At 38.2% G+C, this 19024-nt stretch overlaps 1 protein-coding gene across 4 annotated transcripts in view; it reads left to right on the top strand.

Moving 5' to 3' along the window:
• Positions 1-19024, top strand: part of DCDC2 (doublecortin domain containing 2) — a 67042-nt gene that overhangs the window by 44112 nt on the left and 3906 nt on the right. For 2 of the 4 annotated variants that reach the window (XM_083827253.1, XM_083827252.1), the window contains 2 exons: positions 10300-10400; positions 18334-18628. In XM_083827253.1, the coding sequence (XP_083683379.1) occupies positions 10300-10400; positions 18334-18628 (396 nt within the window). Of the gene's footprint in view, positions 1-10299; positions 10401-18333; positions 18688-19024 lie in introns of all 4 variants that reach the window. The other 2 variants (XM_083827251.1, XM_083827250.1) reach the window with 1 other exon arrangement.

Here is a 19024-nt window from a genome sequence, read left to right as displayed (position 1 = left end):
TGTTGTTTCTTTTTAATACATTGAGAATTTCACCAGTCTGCCATTCATATTACAACTGATCCATGTCATAATCCTCTCAAATCAAGATGATTAAAGAATTACTCAATTTTGAAAACTCTTTGTGCAAATTTTAAAGACACCACTTCTTAGAACAAATTCAGTAGTCTGCAAGCTGGTGCTTCAGTTTTTGTAAACTTTAAGGCTTTAAAGAGTATTGAATATATTATATGCAACAGTAATTGCAACTGGAAATATGAGGTTTAGATCTTTGATTAGTGCAGCTGTTTCAGTAGAATTTAGGCTTATAAAAGTGATACCAAAGACATATTTAGTTATCATTATCTTGATTTGAGATTGAAACAACAACAGCAATACCCTACTCATTTTTTTTTTTTGGTTTGCAGCACTCTGTAAATACTGCTTTAAGAAATTGAACAGGAAAGTAGTGAATTTAGAAGCATAATAGAAAATTCTTGTAAGGGAGCACTCTCAATTTTATGGCCTATTCTGTTCAAATGCAGTAGGTTAATTGTGATCACACTGCTTGGAAAGTAACTCCCCATCCAAACTACCAAACAAGTTATAGATGTAATAGAATGTGAAGTTTTACTTCTGGCTATGATTTGGAAGAGTGTTATAGTGGAGATGGGCTAAGTCACTTCACAGTTTTTCACATCTAGTTTTGGGTATTATGAGGCCTTAGAAATTAGCAATCATTTCAATCTCTTGATGTTACAGTTGGCTAAAAAAGGGAAGAAAGAAGCCAACCCTTAATTAAAGGGAAAGCTGCACAGAACATCAGGTATGGCAGCTGCTCCTGCTATCATACTCTGAATTTGTTTCAATAAAATTGTGAACTTGTGAAAGAGTATACTTCTGAACTACTGCTTGTCAGCTGTGCATTGTGAACTAGAGCTGCTGTTCTCCATGTTGTCCTGCTGACAACTTTTCTTACTGAAAAACTGTACTTGAAACAGAGATGGATAGACCAGATCATTGTTGGTTTGTTGTCAGTGCAGATAATAACTATGCTGAAAAAAGGGAGTTCATCTTGTTTCTTTTTTTTGCAGAGATTTTACAGGACCTGGAGGTTTATTCCATGCATAATAGGAGATAGAATTGCAGTCTCAATAAGAAGTGAGAACCCTTGCTGCTGTTAGTTTGTATTATTATTACAGAATCACAGTAGCCAGAATATGCTGATGCCAGTGGGGAACTGAGGTGATGGTAACCCTTGTGGCCTTCTCCAAGTACGTCATGCTTCTTTAGGTTTGCTTTTGCTAAGATGAGTACATTGAAAAAGTGAGCAAATAGTACTGGGCAACAGGTAAGCCATGGTGCTTAACTCACTGCAGGATAGAGTGTAGGTGTACTGACTCAGTTTGGAGTGACTAGAACAGAACAGACTTTTCAGGGCTTTGCTTTGTGACAATTAAGACCTTAGGACCAAGCTGTACCCAAGCAAACACTGACTTATGGAATGGACATGGAATTCAAAAAGCTAATGCTAAACAGGATTTGCTTTATTAATTGCAAAATGTGAATGATCTTAACGATACGTCATTTTAAAAAAATGAATAAAGCAGATGCTTAGAAACAAAGAGAATAAATGAGGTGAACAACCAAAGTAGGGGTAAGGAAGAAAAAAACTCATATTATGACATGCAGTCCTTTATTTTTGTAGCTGTTTATGTACAAAGATGAATGAGCTGTTGCAGCTGATGAAGGCAGCTTTTCCTTTGCACTAACACTACCACATTTCTTATCAATAAAGGGAACTGCTTTGTACAAGGTCAAACTCTAGAAGTACCTTTGGCAGTTTCTGTTGTGATATTGAGAAGTCAGCAATCTATAGTAGTATGAAATGTTATTAGAATTTGAATATTTTCTGCACAGAGAAAATAGCTGCTTAGCAGCTTGAGGTTGCAATAGTATCAGGTGAAGAAAAATACATATTTTTTTAAATATTTCCACCAGTTTCATATGCATTTTCCTACTGGTTTCTTTTTAATTCTGATATTTTTTGATGACAGAGGTCACAGGCACACATACACATCCTGCCACCAGGGTGGTGGCTTTTTGTTGGAAATGGGCCTTGATACTTCGAAAAAAAAAATAAATAAATAACAGAAAATTATGTTGTAGACAAGCATAAATGCACATCCTCCCTATTCCTCATAGCAATCTATTCAATTTAATGAGCCACAGATTTTTTACATTTTGTTTTTAATTTGACTTAACATTTTTATGAGACAGCCTCTGTGGTAAGTCACATTAATTTTTTTTTATAGTCACATTAACTTTCTTGCTTACATACGGAGCTTGCAGTTAGTAAATGCCTTTGATTTCCATAAAATATTCAGGGCAGGCTATTATTATGATGATTTTTTATCCCTACTGCTAAACTTCAATCGGTTTCAAATTTGAAATGCATTAATGACTGTATAATGTTGTAATTTGTGCTGCAATAAATCTTTTATAGTTAATGCTTGTTAGGAAAGGAGCTTATACAAGAGCCATTAATTGCTATGTTTAATTATTTAAAATATATAGATTTCTTATGAGTTAGCTCAATGTATAACTCAATTACTATTTAATAAAGTCATATTACTTTCTTGTTTATCAAAGAATACAACAGGATTCCAGCTGAAATACTGAATGGTATCAGACACAAGATGTTTGTGTTGTAGCCAAGTTTTGCTCAAGTTATATTTGCACCAATTCATTGCTTCTTTCTGTACATATTAAGCTGAACGACTGCATGATACAGTGAACATCTGTTTATATAGTCAGTTGACAACATGTATCATGTAAAATGTTGTTAGTCAAAATGTTTTGGGCATTTTAGTTTTACCATTGCTGATTAATGTGCTCTGTACTTACTGGGGGATTAGCCAGAAATATAAAATATCTAGAAAACGTCCCTGATCAGCCAGTGGCAGACTTCCTTTTCACACAGCTGGATTCTCAGGTGCTACAAAGTCAGTATAGCTGGCATGGGTCAGGCAACGGGACAGAGTGGGAAACTGAATATGAAGATCTTATATTGTATTGGTTTTATTTTCTTGTTTACAACTAAGTAATGGAGGTGGAAAAGTAATGTCAGTAATACAGTGCCACCTGTTCCTAACTTTGCTGAAATCAACAGAGGACCAAGGCACTAACTGTATGATGTAGGCCTTAGCCATACAGTAGGTGCCAGTGTTTCAACAGCCATATCAACTGACTTTGCTTAAGGCAGCTTGAGTTGGTTCACCACTATTGGTTCACAGCACCAGGTGTTCCCTTTCCCATTAACCCTCACAAGGCTTTAGGGAATTTAGATCTTAAAGCAGTCTGGATTCTCTTGAGATTTCACAGGTCTTTCTCTCTGTGCAATTATGAAGCTGGAGAAGAGGTAAGGCAGAGCACAACTCTTGAAGAAGCTCCATAGGAACACACTCACAGTTAAAGTTTTCATTTACTCCTTCAGCTTGAATTAAAAAAAAAATGTTCTACGAATTCTTTTCCCAGAGTTTTACTAAATGTTTGTTGTAGGAATAAACAATAATAATGAGAAGAAGTCAAGAAAAATACTTGCCTGAGAAAAGTGAGCTTTTTATTTTTTTTTATTGTTGCTATTTGCAGCACCTCTGTCACAAATGGGTATGTATGGGAACATCTGAACATACAATTTCAATTGCAGATAGGTACTAGGAAAATGTCATTCCTCTTCTTAGGATTTCCTGAAGGAAGATTCCTTTAAGATGTTTAAATTGGCATGGGTACGTGCTGTTTTGTTCTTTCCTCTCCTCTAATTCTTTCAAGCTTCTGCTCTTCCACTGCACATAACTTTTTTTTTTTTTTTTCACTCCTGACAGTGTGTTGCATCCCATTTCTTCCCTAAACTTCCACCAGTGCTTCCTCATCTTCCTGTTTGCTCTTGCATAGTTCCTCATTCCGCATGTTCCTTCTCAGGTTACTCTGCATTCATCTTTTCTCTCTGGGCTCATAACCTCTAGCCTCTGTATATCCTCTCTATCAAGTTGACTACTCTTCCTGAATTCCTTTTTCCTCTTATGATCCACTCTGTGCCCTTCTGTGGATTCTTCTTTCTCCATCTTTCCTGAATTACTGAACACGACCATGCTTTAAAATAATCAGATATAATGGGAGATGACATTAGTGTTTGTTTAGGTTGCCTCACTTCTCTCTGTATAGGATACAGAGATATGGGAAATGGTGGTTTCTAAATTAAGGCAGTCTGTTTTCAGATAGTGACTGGCAAAATCTTTAAAATTCCAGTATCTTCTCATTGTCTGGACACAGAATCACAGAATGGTTGAGATTGGAAGTCATCTGAAGGTTGTCTGGTTCAACTCCTCTGCTCAAGCAGGGACACCTAGAGCAGGTTGCCCAGGACCACGTCCAGACAGTGTTTGAAGGTCTCCAAGGAGAGAGACTCCACAGCTTCTCTGAGCAGCCTGTTTTATTGCCATGGAAAGCACCACAGAAGAAATATCCTTGTAGAAAATCAGGAGACTCTCAGTAATGTTTTGCTTGGCCTATTGTCTGAAGCAGCACTTAGTTTGGCATAGGGAGAACTGAGACCCTAAATGGAAATAAATCCTCTAATTTATACTTGGCAGCAGGCAAAGTAGTAGGGAGACATTTGTGTCTTAAAGTGACCTTTAATTCCTTGCTGCTATCATCTTCTACTCAACTTGGAGCAAATTGGTAGAGTATGCCACTGCTTGACTCTATGGCTTGGACCTATCTTCTTTTTTTACCCCCTTTTAGAGCAGTGTTGCCAGGACCCTGACTTTTGCCACCTCCATCTTTGAAATTTCCAATTAGTTTGAGGCACAGGAAGTTGGAACTAGCTCTTGCATGAGGAGCATGTTTAACCTACAAGATTTTATTAACCATTTGGGGTAGACATAAATGTTCTATCTAATGGAAGTGCTGGGAATTCTTTTTTCAGTGAGATACACTACTTATTTCTAATGTTAGCAGAGGATGTAATATAAGCTTAGAACAGAACAGAATGATGATTTACAAAAATGTTATTTCATGTGATTTATAGTGGTTTCTACAATGCCTTGTTGTTTTTTTCCTCCCTTAGAGAAGTGTGTAGAAACTGACTAATGATTTGGAGACAGAGATGTGAAATATTGCATCAATAAGATTTTTTTTTTTTTAAACCATAAAGCATTTCTGAAATATTGCCTATAAAATAAGATGCAAAAATATCCAACATGTATACATTACATAATTGCTTTTGAGGAGCTGAGTAACTCACTGAATTGGTAATAGTGATTAATATGATCTGCAAACATCTGCAGACAAGATCTTGACACAGAAACCCATAAACAAGGAATACATTGGCCTTTCAATTGCCCTCCTCCAGATATTTTTAGATTCACATGCAAAAAGTGTAAATACTTCTGTCTGAAACAGACTAGCAACATTAATAATGTTTACTTCGAGCTATTTTCTTAATGTTCCCTTTAATCAAGCTAAATATTTTTACATTATTTTACAGATTTTGTATTTCTTTTTTTTTTGTATTTCTTTTCACTTCTGAAAAGAAAGGTATGTGTCCCGATGTAAGCCTAATCTCATTCCTTGCCATTTTCTTTAGAATTTTGGATTTGTTCCACTGTTACAACTTCCCCGTTTTTCAATTAATGTCATTTTTTAGTTCATGCATTTTGGTACATTTCAGACCTAAGTGTTTTTTTCCTTCCCTGACCATTAATGGTACATGTGTTTTGGACATTTGTCTTCCTTACTCTTAATGTTTGCACAGAGATAAATAATTCATTTCTCTTTGGTTGCTGATTTTCAAACTTCCGTATATATTTTTGTCTTTTCTGAAACCAACTAATGACATATTCTGTTGTATGCATTTGAAATATGCTATCATTTTAACTACTTGTTTTCTTTAGAGAACACAGCTGTTCTGAAAATAGTATGATTTCCCATTTTGCCTGAAAACACCGTTCTTGAACTTTTTCAGTGATTTTTGTGACACTTTCTCATCTTTTAGCATCTACCACAAGCAACTCTATGGAAGAGCGGGAATGGTATTTCACTTTAGTGTGCTTTCTACAAAAGACACTAATAGTGGTGTCCTTGAGAGCTGCTAGAAGATTGTGCAGGGCTCTTTTCAACTAATGTCTTCTAATTTATCACCAGATTTCTGAGCAGACACCTGTTAGAAAATGCTCGGTGGAAATCACATTAAGTTTTCAGTTTTTGCTTGTTGAATCCCCCTGTTACGAGCTTCTTGGAAACACTTGTCTGAACGGGAAAGTCAGTTGCATGACTCAGGTAGAAAATGATTGTCTTCTCCTTTCCTACAGCTTGTCTGTTGTGTGGATATTAGTTGCTGGGTTATTCAGCATAGCCCTGAGGCTCCTCTGCTTCTCAAAGGAGAGGTGCTCTAAAACTAAAAACCCTCAACTCTTTGTAGTTTTGGTCTGCATGGCCAACACATGTTCATTTCCCTTGTACCTCTTCTCTTGCCCTGCCTGAGAAGAGCCTCAGCACTAAAGTCCTTTTATCTGTAGAGGACGGATCCCCATTTTTGGTTAAAATAACTGGGGAACTTGAAGATAAAGAGTGTGAAGTGGATTATGACGATATTAAATGCAGTTCTCAGATGCTGATTTTACTTCTTATAGTTCAGTGAGCCAAGGAATCTAGAGCAAGCCACTGAGGTTATTTTTTCAAGATATTTAAGAGAAGGCCTTGAGTTAGAAGGGTCATCAATGGTGGCTTTTAAGGAACATGTTACATTTTCCTCTCAGAATATGGTTGTGATATATATCTCAATCTAATGTCTATGATGAGAGACAATAATGACAATATAGAATAGAATAGCTTCAGTTGGAAGAGACCAACAAAGATCATTGAGTCCAACTGTCAGACTATTTCAGGGCTGACCCCAAATTCAAACATACAATTTAGAGAGTTATTCAGATACCTTTTAAGCAAGGATAGGAAGGCATGGGGCATCAACCTCCTCTCTAGGAACCCTGTGTCTGACTACTCTCTCAGTAAAGAAGTTTTTCATCATGTCTGCTCTGAAACTCTCCTGGAGCAACTTTGAGCCATTCTCACACATCCTGTTAACTAGACACCAGGGAGAAAAGATGAGTACCTCCCCTTCCTTTTCCCCTCCTCAGATAAGATCACCCCTCAACCTCCTTTTGTCTACACTTAACAAACTTAGTATCCTCAGTGTGTCCTCATAGGATATGCCTTCCAGACCTTTTACCAGCTTTGTTGCCATCCTCTGGATCCTTTAAGGTACCTTAAGATCCTTTTTATATTGTGGAGTCCACAACTGCACACAATATTCAAGGTGAGGCTGCACCAGTACTAAATACAGTGGGAGACTTACCCCTTTTGACTGGCTAGTTATATTGGGTTCAATGTACCCCAGAATACGGTTTGCCCTCTTGGCTGCCAGGGCACGCTGCTGAATCATTTTGAGCTTATTGTTGACCAGTATCCCCAGTGCTGCACCCAGTCTGCTCCACCCAGTCTGTACCTGTGTCCAGCATTACTTACCATATCTTGGGCTACATCAAAAGAAGCGTGGCCAGCAGGTTGAGGGAGGTGGTTCTACCCCTCTGCTCTGCTTTAATGAGACCCCATCTAGAGTCCTGAGTTCAGATTTGGGGCTCCCAGCACAAGAAGGAAATGGACCCATTAGAACAAGTCCAGAGAAGGGCCACGAGGATGATCAAAGGTCTGGCGCACCTCTCCTATGAAGACAGGGTGAGGGAGTTGGGCTTGTTAAGCCTGGAGATGAGAAGGCTCCAGGGTGACCTTACAGCGTCCTTCCAGTACCTAAAGGGGGCCTACAGGAGAGCTGGGAGGGACTCTGTCAGGGAGTGGAGTGATAGGATGAGGAGTAATGGCTTTAAATTGAAAGAGGGTAGATTTAGATTAGCTATAAGGAAGAAATTCTTTACTCAGAGAGTGGTGAGGCACTGGCACAGGTTGCCCAGAGAAGTTGTGGAAGTGTTTAAGATGAGGTTGGATGGGGCTTTGAGCAATCCGGTCTAGTGGGAGGTGCCCCTGCCAATGGCAGGGGTGTTGGACTTAGATGATCTTTAAGGTCCCTTCCAATCCAAAACACTGTATGATTCTATGATTTGTTCTTGTTAAATTTCATGCCATTGCTGATGGCCCAGTGCTCCAATCTATCTAGAGTCCTCTGCAAGGCCTCTCATCCCTCAAGAGAGTCAACAGCACCTCCCAGTTTAATATCCTAAGTAAATGTACAAAGGATGCATTTCACTGCTGCATCCAGATCATTGATAAAAAAGTTTAATAGAACTGGCCACAAGTTTGAGCCTTGTGGAACTCCACTAGTGATTGACCACCAGCCAGATGTAGTCCCATTCACTATAACTCTTTGAGCCCTATCATTCAGCCAGTTCTTCACTGTATACCTGTTCATCTCACAACTGGATAGTTTGTCTGGAAGGATACTGTGAAGGACAGTTTCAAAAGCCTTGAAAAATTCAGAAAAGCTACATCCACTGCCTTCCCTTCATCCAGTAAGCAGGTGATCTTAACATAAAAGGATATCAAATTAGTGTTTTTCTTTCATGAATCCATACTGGCTGGGTCTGATGACTGTGTTATCCTTTAAGTGGCTTTCAGTGGTGCCCAGGATAATCTTCTCCATAATATCAGGTAAGAGCAACAGAGCCTTAAGTCCCTTAGCTCACAAAAAATGAGAAATGTGAAATGTATGGATTATTTAGGAAACTACAAGCAGCACCCATGCAGGTGCGTTTTCTTGCTGCTTTTGACCACTATGAGATCTTACTGCTAAATTTGTTGAGTCCCCAGAGGGGATCTGTAATGAGACATGCGCATGTAGATTGTCAAAGGTTTACTATACTGCCAGCAAATACTGTATGCTTTTAGTTGTCTCTGATGGAACATAAAACAACAGGTGAGTTATATTTAATAATCCACCAAAAAAGGGAAAAAAATATAAAAAAAATGAAGTGAAGAAAAGAAAATGGCTATTTCCATGCGAAGTGTGAAGATAAGAAGAAGGACCTTTTTCAAGTTGTGTGAGATACTTAGGATAAGAATTCAGCCTGTAATACCCTGTGTTTTTCTATACACCGGTACTTTCAGAGGACAAGTATTATAGATCTTTGGGCCGGGTGGGAAATTCCAGCAGGACTGACTTCCAAGTACTTGGGCTACTGTGTCTATCACAAAATCTCTCCCCTAAGCTGCATCTAGCAGTCCCAGTCTGGAATATCATTGTGGATATTTCTGTCTCTTCATTTCAAATTGTGACAATACCTTTCATTTCTGGTGCTCTGGTCAGTGGTCTGACAACAGACATATAGGGCATAAGTTGGCACTTTCCCTTGCAGTTATCCATTTTCAGTGGTATAGTATCTCCAAATTAGATAGATGGAGAGAGAGGGAGGTGATTTAGACTAACCCCTGTGTTTTTAATTTCTGTGCTCCTTATGCTTTGGAGGGAGGGAAGAGGGAAATGTGCATAACTTGGAAATTGGTTATTTTCTGTATGTACTTGTCTTACTTTGCTAGTTAGCTGATACCAAAAGACCCACATTAAAAACCTTCTAGACCCCCTACTCGTTACTTACACTTGGAAAAAACAAACAAACAAACAAACAAACAAAAAATCAATCCACCCCTAAATGGTGCACAATATTTGCAGAATTGAATATTATTGTAACCATTAACCTCGTTAGCCAGGTGTATGAGATTTTTAAAAGCAGATGAGGAGTTTTAGCTATAACTCTTCTTGTACAGGCTCAAGGGTTGGGGGCAGCATGAATTCCAACTGTCTTTGTTTATCTTTTGCTCCTGTCCTGGTTCACTGTGTTTGTTGTTGATTCAGAGCCTGAAATTTTTATTAGATGTGTGTTATGCTAATTTCAAGAGGGTGCTATCACTGACTATAGAACTAGAACTAATATGTTGTTATTGTAACATATTAAGTTCAGCTCTACTCCCAACCTCTCCTAAAACTGAAGGAACTCAAGATCCAGGTTTTGCTTAATCTCTCTGTTTTCTTTCCCTTCCCCAAATGATGTAGCATGTAATTACTTGTTATTAAAAAGGAAAGGAAAACAATTTGAGAGTAATGGGACATTAAAACCATTAAAAAAACTATATAGAGAATGGTGGGTCAGCTCAGAAACCTGCTCTAAGCAAAACCGAGTGCAGTTCAGTAGTTGTGCCACACAGTGTCATAGTTGGACTTCACTTCCTTCCACTCTGCATCTTTTCCCATTGTAGGTGACGGGATTTACAAAGTTAGAGAAGAGCAGTCTGAAATGTGGGGGGCAGCTGAAGTGCAGGAAGATGAAGACACTCACGTAGAAGTTCCTCTGGACCAGGTATTGATCAAACTTTAAATAAATGTTTTGTGTTTGTTTGTTTGTTTCACAGGTTGCGTGTGTTGTTTATTCTTTCCCCAATTTCTTTCAGGAGCACAGCAGCATTTTTTTTTGGGGGGGGGGGGGCGTGATTATAACTGCTCAACAATAGAGCTTCACTTATGGGAACTTTAGCAAATGTGACTTTCTCTGTTAATGTCAAACATCAGTTACCTTTTCACTATACATCTGTTTCAAAACTGATCTGAGAGCCTTTAGAGGGCCTCAGGATTTTTTACCAAATAGATGAACCCTTTATACCAGTGGAACAGCATAAAGGGACTATGGCATAGAATCATGGTCAGAATTCCCTCAGTCCTGAGCCAAAAATAGGCATGGATTTATCAGATTTTTATTCAAGCTGCCAGCACTGTCTTCTGTTGAAACAACACAGTATTTAATTGGCCAGCTTAACTGGCCATCAAGACTGTTCTGGTTCTTGACATAAGGAATGCTGCAGCTGTTGTCTTTTCCCAGTGAATACCTGCCCTGGCCTCAGAGAGTTGTGTGCTAAGCACCATTGGGATCATCAGCCCTGTTAATTGCAGTTGTCCTTATGAGGTGTTGTGATAATTAGGGTGTGTTGGATTGTACTGGTAGTACTGAAACTGGGGAAGAGCACACTGCCTGTCCTCTTAATCTTTGTTCCTTATGACATTATGAAGCACATTGTGCCCTGGGCTTAATGTACAATAATTGAATTGAGAAATGCTTAGCCTGTTTATTGGCCTCTGAAGGTGCGTACAGAATTCCTTGGGGGTAGAGTAAAGCATTTGATAGTAAAAATTGGGTCCTCAGGTCTTAGTTTTTATGTTGAATGTGATTCTTGTGAAATCCAGGGACCCTGGAAACACAGCTGTACTCCTCCACAGAGATGCTACAGTGTAGTCAAGAGCTTTGCCCACTCTACTGACAGTCTTGCCAGTTTGCCTCAATTACAGGATGGTGACAGTCACTGGAGAGGGAAGAACAGTTAACTGTCTGCTGCCTCTTCTGTACTTGGCAGTGGGAGCTGTGGGTGTTGATACCTTTGCCAGTGAGCATCCCTTGTGCTGATAAGCTTGCAATGCTGGGCACTTGCTTGATACCTCTAAGCTCATGTGCTGAAGCCAATGCATAGTCCACAGATGGAAATATTTTTCAGTTGCTACCAACTAATTTTGATACCTGGACAAGGAACTGTCATCTCTGGAAGCAAGTGTGTGTATGAGGGGGAAAAAAAAAAAAAGAAAAAAAAAAGGCATGCACACTATTAATAATCTGATTTTTATGTTTTCAGAAATGCAAAAAATTTATTGAGAACTCAAGTCATGGTTTATTTCACATTTTAAAATTGCATGTTTCCTAGGTAATCTGGCAAGAAGCCAGGTCCTTCTGAGTAGCACTGAGTACTCTTTATTCACAGATAACAGGTTACTCAGCTCTTGGAAACATATAGCATTTTAAATGTTCAGATTCTTATTAATGAACATTTTAAATTGTTTTTAATTCAGTGATATAAAGCTTTATATCTTTTTCTTATCTGAAGTGCACTTTCTGTTATGTGCTAGAAGTATGGAAAAGGACAGGCAGACAGGTCTTGACTACCTTGCATAATGCATAAATATTTACATGCCAGCTTTCACTAAAATGCTGACACTTCTGATATGCTATCATTTTTCCATCAGCCACATAAACGAGGTGGTGAAGATAGAGCTTAGTTTTTTTTTTTTATTATTATTATTTTTATGCACCTTCTCTGTCTTGCCATTTGAAGTATGCGGTTGAACAAATGCCAGATTAGCCATTAACTAAACTTAGTGTAATACTGGCTAGACCTTATGTCCTGTTCTGTAAAATGCTGTCTGCCAGCTGAGAACACATTGAAAGAACAGGATTTGCTTTATTCCAGACTAGCTGACAGTTGTAATTGAACATCAAGGAGGAAAAATCAGTGTTTTGCCTAAAACCAAACCATAGCCTTCTGTTCTGTATTCTGTACCAAGACTTCAGCTTCCAAATACAAAATGGATAGTTTCATCTTTTGACATGCAGACTTACTCCAGGTTGGTTATTTACATCACTGTGTCAACATCTACGGGAACTGATGACAGACTATGAAATCAGCTGTGCAAATAGCAGGGAACAATGTGGTTGTACTGTAGTTCTTGGTAAGAAGGGAGCAAAACAATACAAGTTTCATATTTGAAATGCTAATTAAATATATTACTTTGAGTTTGCTGTTCCTAATATAGGTATATTTAAAGTAGCTTTTTCTGAGAGATAAAATTTTCCAACTAATGAAGTTTTGGAACAGACTACTACTTTTTATGTAAATTGTGAAATACAGAAGCAGTATTTGATACTAATACTACTGAAATAACACTGGAAATTTCCATTGATTTATCCATTTCCATAAGTCTGGTTGTTGTTCTCGTGCACTGAGCCCTTGGGAAGTGGGGTAAGCATGAGAGTTACAAGATACAAAATTGTCCACTTCATGATCCCTACATGGAATTCAGGCATGTTGCTGTACCAGCCTTCTTTGCCCTGGGGGAAATGATACCAACTATTAAGATCTAAGTGATGCAGAATGAATCTGAACTCTTTTTTTTTTTTTTTTCCCCTCCAGATTCATCATCCGCATCTCCCTCTCTATGTCTGTGTTTATTTGTAAAAATCACTGAATGTTAAATTTGTTTAATGGGCATTGATTTGGGGGTCTGTTTTTGATGTTCATGCTCCTGGTTCTTTCACTAGCCATTTGCTTTCCATTATTCCAGATGTGTCCCCTGATTAATGCAGTCCTTGATGCCACTCATTATTTTCCATTTCCTGGGCTGTGATGTGATGTGAAATTGTGGAGCTCTCTTAGGTGCTCTCTCTCTAGGTGGAACATATCATCAGTAGCAGAAAATTTGCACCTTTCATTAGCAGGTTTCATTATAGAGTACACGTTTTGCTTTAGAGACCGAAGATTCACCTCAGTGTACAGAACAAAATGTTTATCTTCCATGTTGCTGAAGGCAAAATGTTAAAGTTTGCATTGATTAAACATTAAAACAGGCTGACTGCTTACAGAGACATTCCTTGATTACAAGGCTAGAACTTTTCAAGAGGAAACATTTTGTATTACATTCAAAAGTATTTCAAAATGGCATTTGGAAAAAATACACAAAAACATTTTATGCTGAAGTTTTGCTACAAGTGATGCCACTGTAATTTAAACTTTCTGGATTTTGAGTGCTGACAAACCAGCAGATAAGACATTTCCTTGCCTGTTTTTCTTCCAGCTCCACTAATTTACACTTAGCTTTTTTTTTTTTTTAATTGTTTGTGCATGAGATATGGAAACCTATTCTGGTTGGCTACTTGCAGCTCAGAGTGAGAACAGAGTTCTCTAGTTTTCCTAGTTTTCTGCATTAGATAATTGTGATTTCTGAAGCTGTAACAGCAAGGCCCGATCTTTTCTTTATAGACCTGTGCAGCCAACTGTTGGAGGGCCTAGATTCCTCAGAGCAAAGACTGCAAATACAGTTCTATTATAAAATCAGTGTTGATAGCACTTTGAAAGAAGTTCCCTCTCTCTGTGTGCAGCTGTCTGGAAAAAAAAATCTATCAATCTTAGAGCAGACAGTTTTTCAAATTGCTTAACTTTCAGGGTGGTTTTCATTCATTGTAGAACAGTCTGTTTATGGGGGAAAAAAAAGTATATCTGCAACCTTTGTAGGGCTTCTTTTGAAATGCTTTTAATTTTTCTCATTGTCTATAGGGGTAAAGGTATGAAGTTTAGGAAGGTTTTAATGTACTCTTGGAAAATGTTGTTATGGAAAAACTAAACATGACTATCAATGCAATAGATGGAGAAAAATACTCTTGGCTTAGGTACATCTTAGAAAATTAAGGATCTGATCAGACGTTTTCTCTCTTCCATGGCCTTCTACTGATTAGGGAGCTGTGCACACTTCCAGTTACCACACAATGAAACTGAGGAATGGATTTTGAAAACCTGTTTTCAGTATGCTTCAAGTTACATAGCTTCCATTCATTCAGGTTAGGCTTCTGGGTTCTATGACCTTACAAAAATTAGACTCTATGGACTCAGGTGTTGAATTTGTTGTAAAAATAACACATCTGACCCATAAAGAGGTTGGAGTTTAAAGTTGTTCATTGTGGTGATAAAGACATTTTTTGCCTCCAGGAACAACAGCACATTTACTATGTGGGAAGTGTAAGACTGATGAACCTTAACTATTCGTTTGCTTGTTTTTAAGTGCTTGGGTTTTGTAAATGATGTGGAAGAGAAGAGGGCTGCTGTCACTTAGCAACCCTGCCTGGTTCAGGAACAAAATGTTTTGCTGCTGGAATCTGTGCAGTGCAGCTACAAAGCATTCCTGGCTGGGTGGGAGCAGGGGTAGCTCTGTTCTGGAGACAATTGCTGCAATCAAAGTTAAATGTTCCTGATACCTCATTTGTGAGATGTATTCATGCTGATATATTTGTGACCATTAAGATTTTTGTTGTCTATCTCATTGTTTGTCTGTTGTGACCATTAGCCAAGTAAACATTTACAAATGGTCTCAATAAAGGAAAATCATATTTTACATTGATGGTATAAAATAATTTCTACCTTAAATGATTTGTGATACTGCACTTTTCAGTATTCTAGTATCAGTCATGTACAAACCTACTGAGAGATTACATTAGCATCCCTCGAGGAAAAGAAGCCAAATGCTTCAATGTCTAAAGATTTCCTGACTTATTGCTTTTGAATGATGATGGCATTTGGTAATGTAGCTCTTAATGAATGATAGCATGATGAGTGTAATTAGAATACATCTTTCTTTTTTAAACACTGTGTTTTTGTTGAGATTAAAAATACCGTCAAGCAATCATACTTCTTGAATGCAAAATGAAATTCACTCTGTTCCTCATCAACCTGCTAGTAAGTCAGCAGGTTTCCAGAAGGCGAGCTGGGGCCATGTTTTCAGCATGAAGTTGAGATTGATTTTAGTTGTTCCATGTGCCTTTGGTTGACTATACCTTTGAATATATGCAATTCTTTTGTCAGTGAGTCTTTTTAGTGGTAGTCTATGACAAGCAAAGAATTGTGCTTACAATCATGGAGATATGGTTTGAAAAATAGTTAACTAGTATAAAACAAACAAACAAACAAAAAACACGAACAAAACACCCTAATATAAAATAAATAAATAAACAAAAACTAGTGTTGAAAAAAAAAAACCACCCTCAACTGAGTGACTGCAAAAGCATTGTCTTCACTTAAAGAATGCAGTCAGCTGCAAAAGGAAGAATGTTACTTCATATTTTCCTGCAACCATACAGTAGGCAAAATATAACCCTTATTATGAATAGCAGGAAGAATGAAGATAGTCCGTCACAGTCACTGGAAAGGTTTCCTGTCCTAGAAGTCACTTAGTCCTCTATGATTATTACCACAAGGAATAAGAACGTAATCACCTCATGCTTCTCCAGTCCTAGGTTTATTGCTGTTGGGTTCAAGTTGTCCTGTGTCCACATCACAAAGAACAGCAGCATTATAGTAACACAGGAATACTTTTTCTCTACTTCGTTGCAGTATACTATGTTTAGTTACCTTTGGCTAGATCTGGCTGTGTGCTTCCAAGAAATTTTAGAAGTGCCATTTGCTTTCTATTGTCATCCTGGAATCTCTCATGTTAACACGTTGATATTAATATTTGTTATTCATGTTTCTTTAGTTGAGGTAGTAGACCTCAGTCACTCAAGTCTGGAGATGTAGCTCCGGAAATAGCAATATAGCTGGAAATAACAATATCTTCGATCACTGCAAGCGCTGACTGAGAAAGCCTTGGCTTATTTTTATTCTTTTCTAATGCTGTCTTTTCATTTGATGTTTGTAATGTTGTACCAAGCAGGTGTCATTAGGCAAAACCAAAAATGCTTACTTTTAGCTGGAAGTGTCCAAAGTGTTTAATTTGTCCAGTCCTCCCCTGCTCTGGTCAGAATCCAAAGTTGCTAATTTCCATAGCAGATTGAAAATAGATTAGTAGGTCACACGTGGTGGACTAGATCTACAGATTCTTTGCTATCTTTATGTGCTGGTAATTACAAGAGTTTGCTCAAGTTTGCTTTGCATGGTAGCTTCTTTGCAGTGTCTGTAAAGACTTGGCTTGTTGAATTTCTATTTTAGTAGTAACGAGGCCAGTTTGATGTTACCAAGTGAAAGTAAGTTAGGAAAATAAATAGTTAGGTTGAATAAAAATCAGACAGAAACCACTGTACTTCAAAAAGTACTTTTGGAGCCATTACTTACCTGATCAGGTGACCATGTAATATTTCTAGTAATTTGTCATTCTATGGATTATCACAATGGAATAACTTTTCCTTTTTGGTGCTGTGTCAATGGGGTATTTTGCACAGGCATAGTACAGGTGACTTACATTGCTACTTAAATATCAAAGCAAAAGCAGGGTGGTTCATCAAGAGGCTTCAGTCAATTGCTGGTATTGTTGAACTGGCTTTTACTAATATGCTGAAGATGATGAGAGATTTCTTTCGAAATGTTACTATTAGTGAGGTAAAGAGGTTTTTAAGACAGAATTTACAGATTGTAGGAGATTCCTGCCTCCTTAAAAGATCTGCTAATGATAGTAAAATTCCAAACATTTTTCATTAAGTGAGAATCTATCTTTTGCTCTCAGCTTGTTTGCTTTAGATTTAGAGTCTGATGAGGCTGTGTGAGAGGCAGACACTTTCTATCCTGTGGGATTTTTACTCTTTATTTTGATTCAGACATGAGCACAAGTACATAAGTCAACTTGGCAGTAGGGGCAATGGTTCACTGAACAGTCAGGTGAATCTTGAAAGCTGAAACTGGAAGACAAATGACAAAAACTAGATAGCATGTGCATCAGTCTTGCAGGCTGTCGAAATAATGCTACTAGCAGCATTATCTGTAGTGAGTTTCTGCTTAGTCTTCTTCAATATGGGATAAGATCCTGTTCCTCCCATCTGATGGTCTGCTGATGTAGGAAAGATGAATTGCTAAATGTCAAACAAATCCTAACTATGCAAACCTACACAGGTGTTTTGGGGAAGAGGAATGACGTGTAAGTGACCAGTGGGTCTACGTCATCTCTCTTGCTACTTTTCTGTGGATGCAAAGATGACAGGTTGCAACCAGACTGATTGGTATGGCATGGTCTGGTCCATACGTAAAACTGGGGAACAGTTTGTGGAAAATAACAATGAGGTTATTTTATTTTTAACAATATTTTATTGTGCCAGGAGTTTATAGAAAAATATGTACCAGATGCCAGAATGTTGGAAAACCTGGAATAGCTGGAAAAGAATATCTGCTTCTGGAATAATGAAATCACAGAATCAGAGAATCATTGGGGTTGGAAGGGACCTGTGAATATCATCTGGTCCAACCTCCCTGCTGAGCAGGATCACCTAGGGCACATTGCGCAGGATGGCATCCAGGCGGGTTTTGGATATCTCCAGAGAAGGAGACTCCACAACCTCTCTGGGCAGCCTGTTCCAGTGCTCCGTCACACTCACAGTAAAGAAATGTTTCTCATGTTCAGCTGGATCTTCCTGTGCTTCAGTTTGTGCCCATTGCCTCTTGTCCTGCTGCTAGACACCACTGAAAAGAGACTGGCCCCATACTCTTCACACCCTCCCTTCAGATATTTATACACACTGATAAGATCCCCTCTCAGTCTTCTCCTCCCCAAGCTAAACAGGCCCAGCTCTCTTGGCCTCTCCTCGTATGACAGATTCTCCAGTCCCCTAATCATCTTAGTAGCCCTTCGCTGGACTTGCTCAGAAATGTCTGTCATGTTTCTGAATTGTTTGGCGTATTCTGTTCAAAAATGGCTGATAATGCTGCTGTATTTCCTTTTGTCAGAGGCCAGCAGAAACTGTAGATGAAGAGGAAAATGCAGAAGGGGAAGATGACAGGGAAGAGGAGGAGGCATATAAGCTAAAGGAAGAATATCCAGAAATGAATGGAGAGGAAAGCAGGGAAATTGTTAAAAAAAGAAATAAAGTGGAAGAAAATGAGAAGAAATTAAATGGGAATTATAAACACAATGCAGAAGAAACAAAGAATGTTGACCAAGCAGAGGAAGAGGAACTCACCCATTTAAATTCCAAGATAAATGAGGAAAATGGTGAGGGAATTCAGCAGTTGAACAGCCAAGGTAATTTTCAGTCTAAAGAGGACATAAAAGAAAAGGAGTATTTTGACAGTCAGAACCAGGTAACTATTTTTTCAGTTGGTTTTTCTTAAGTTACTGTTCCTCATTTGCGTCAGCTTTAGGCTTCTTCTCAGCTTGTCTCTAAGTATCTCACTAGTGATAAGTCTCTGAGTGTCCTTAATAGAACTGAAATATGTGGGAAAAGCTATTTCCCATCTATATAGATTTGTTATATCAGTAGTTACATTATATGCCCTCCAACTGAGAAAGCAGATGTTTCTCACTGTTCGATGAAACTGTATGTCCTACTTCCTGAGTATGCTAGACTTTGAAAAAAAGAAAAATCTTGCAATTTCCAAAAAAGCATAATCATTATATATTTTCACACTTTATTGTCCT

The sequence above is a fragment of the Anser anser genome, assembly GCF_964211835.1.
Source record: "Anser anser genome assembly, chromosome: 2".
In the NCBI taxonomy this organism is placed as follows: Eukaryota; Metazoa; Chordata; class Aves; order Anseriformes; family Anatidae; genus Anser; species Anser anser.
This window is presented reverse-complemented; position numbering and strand designations above follow the sequence as displayed.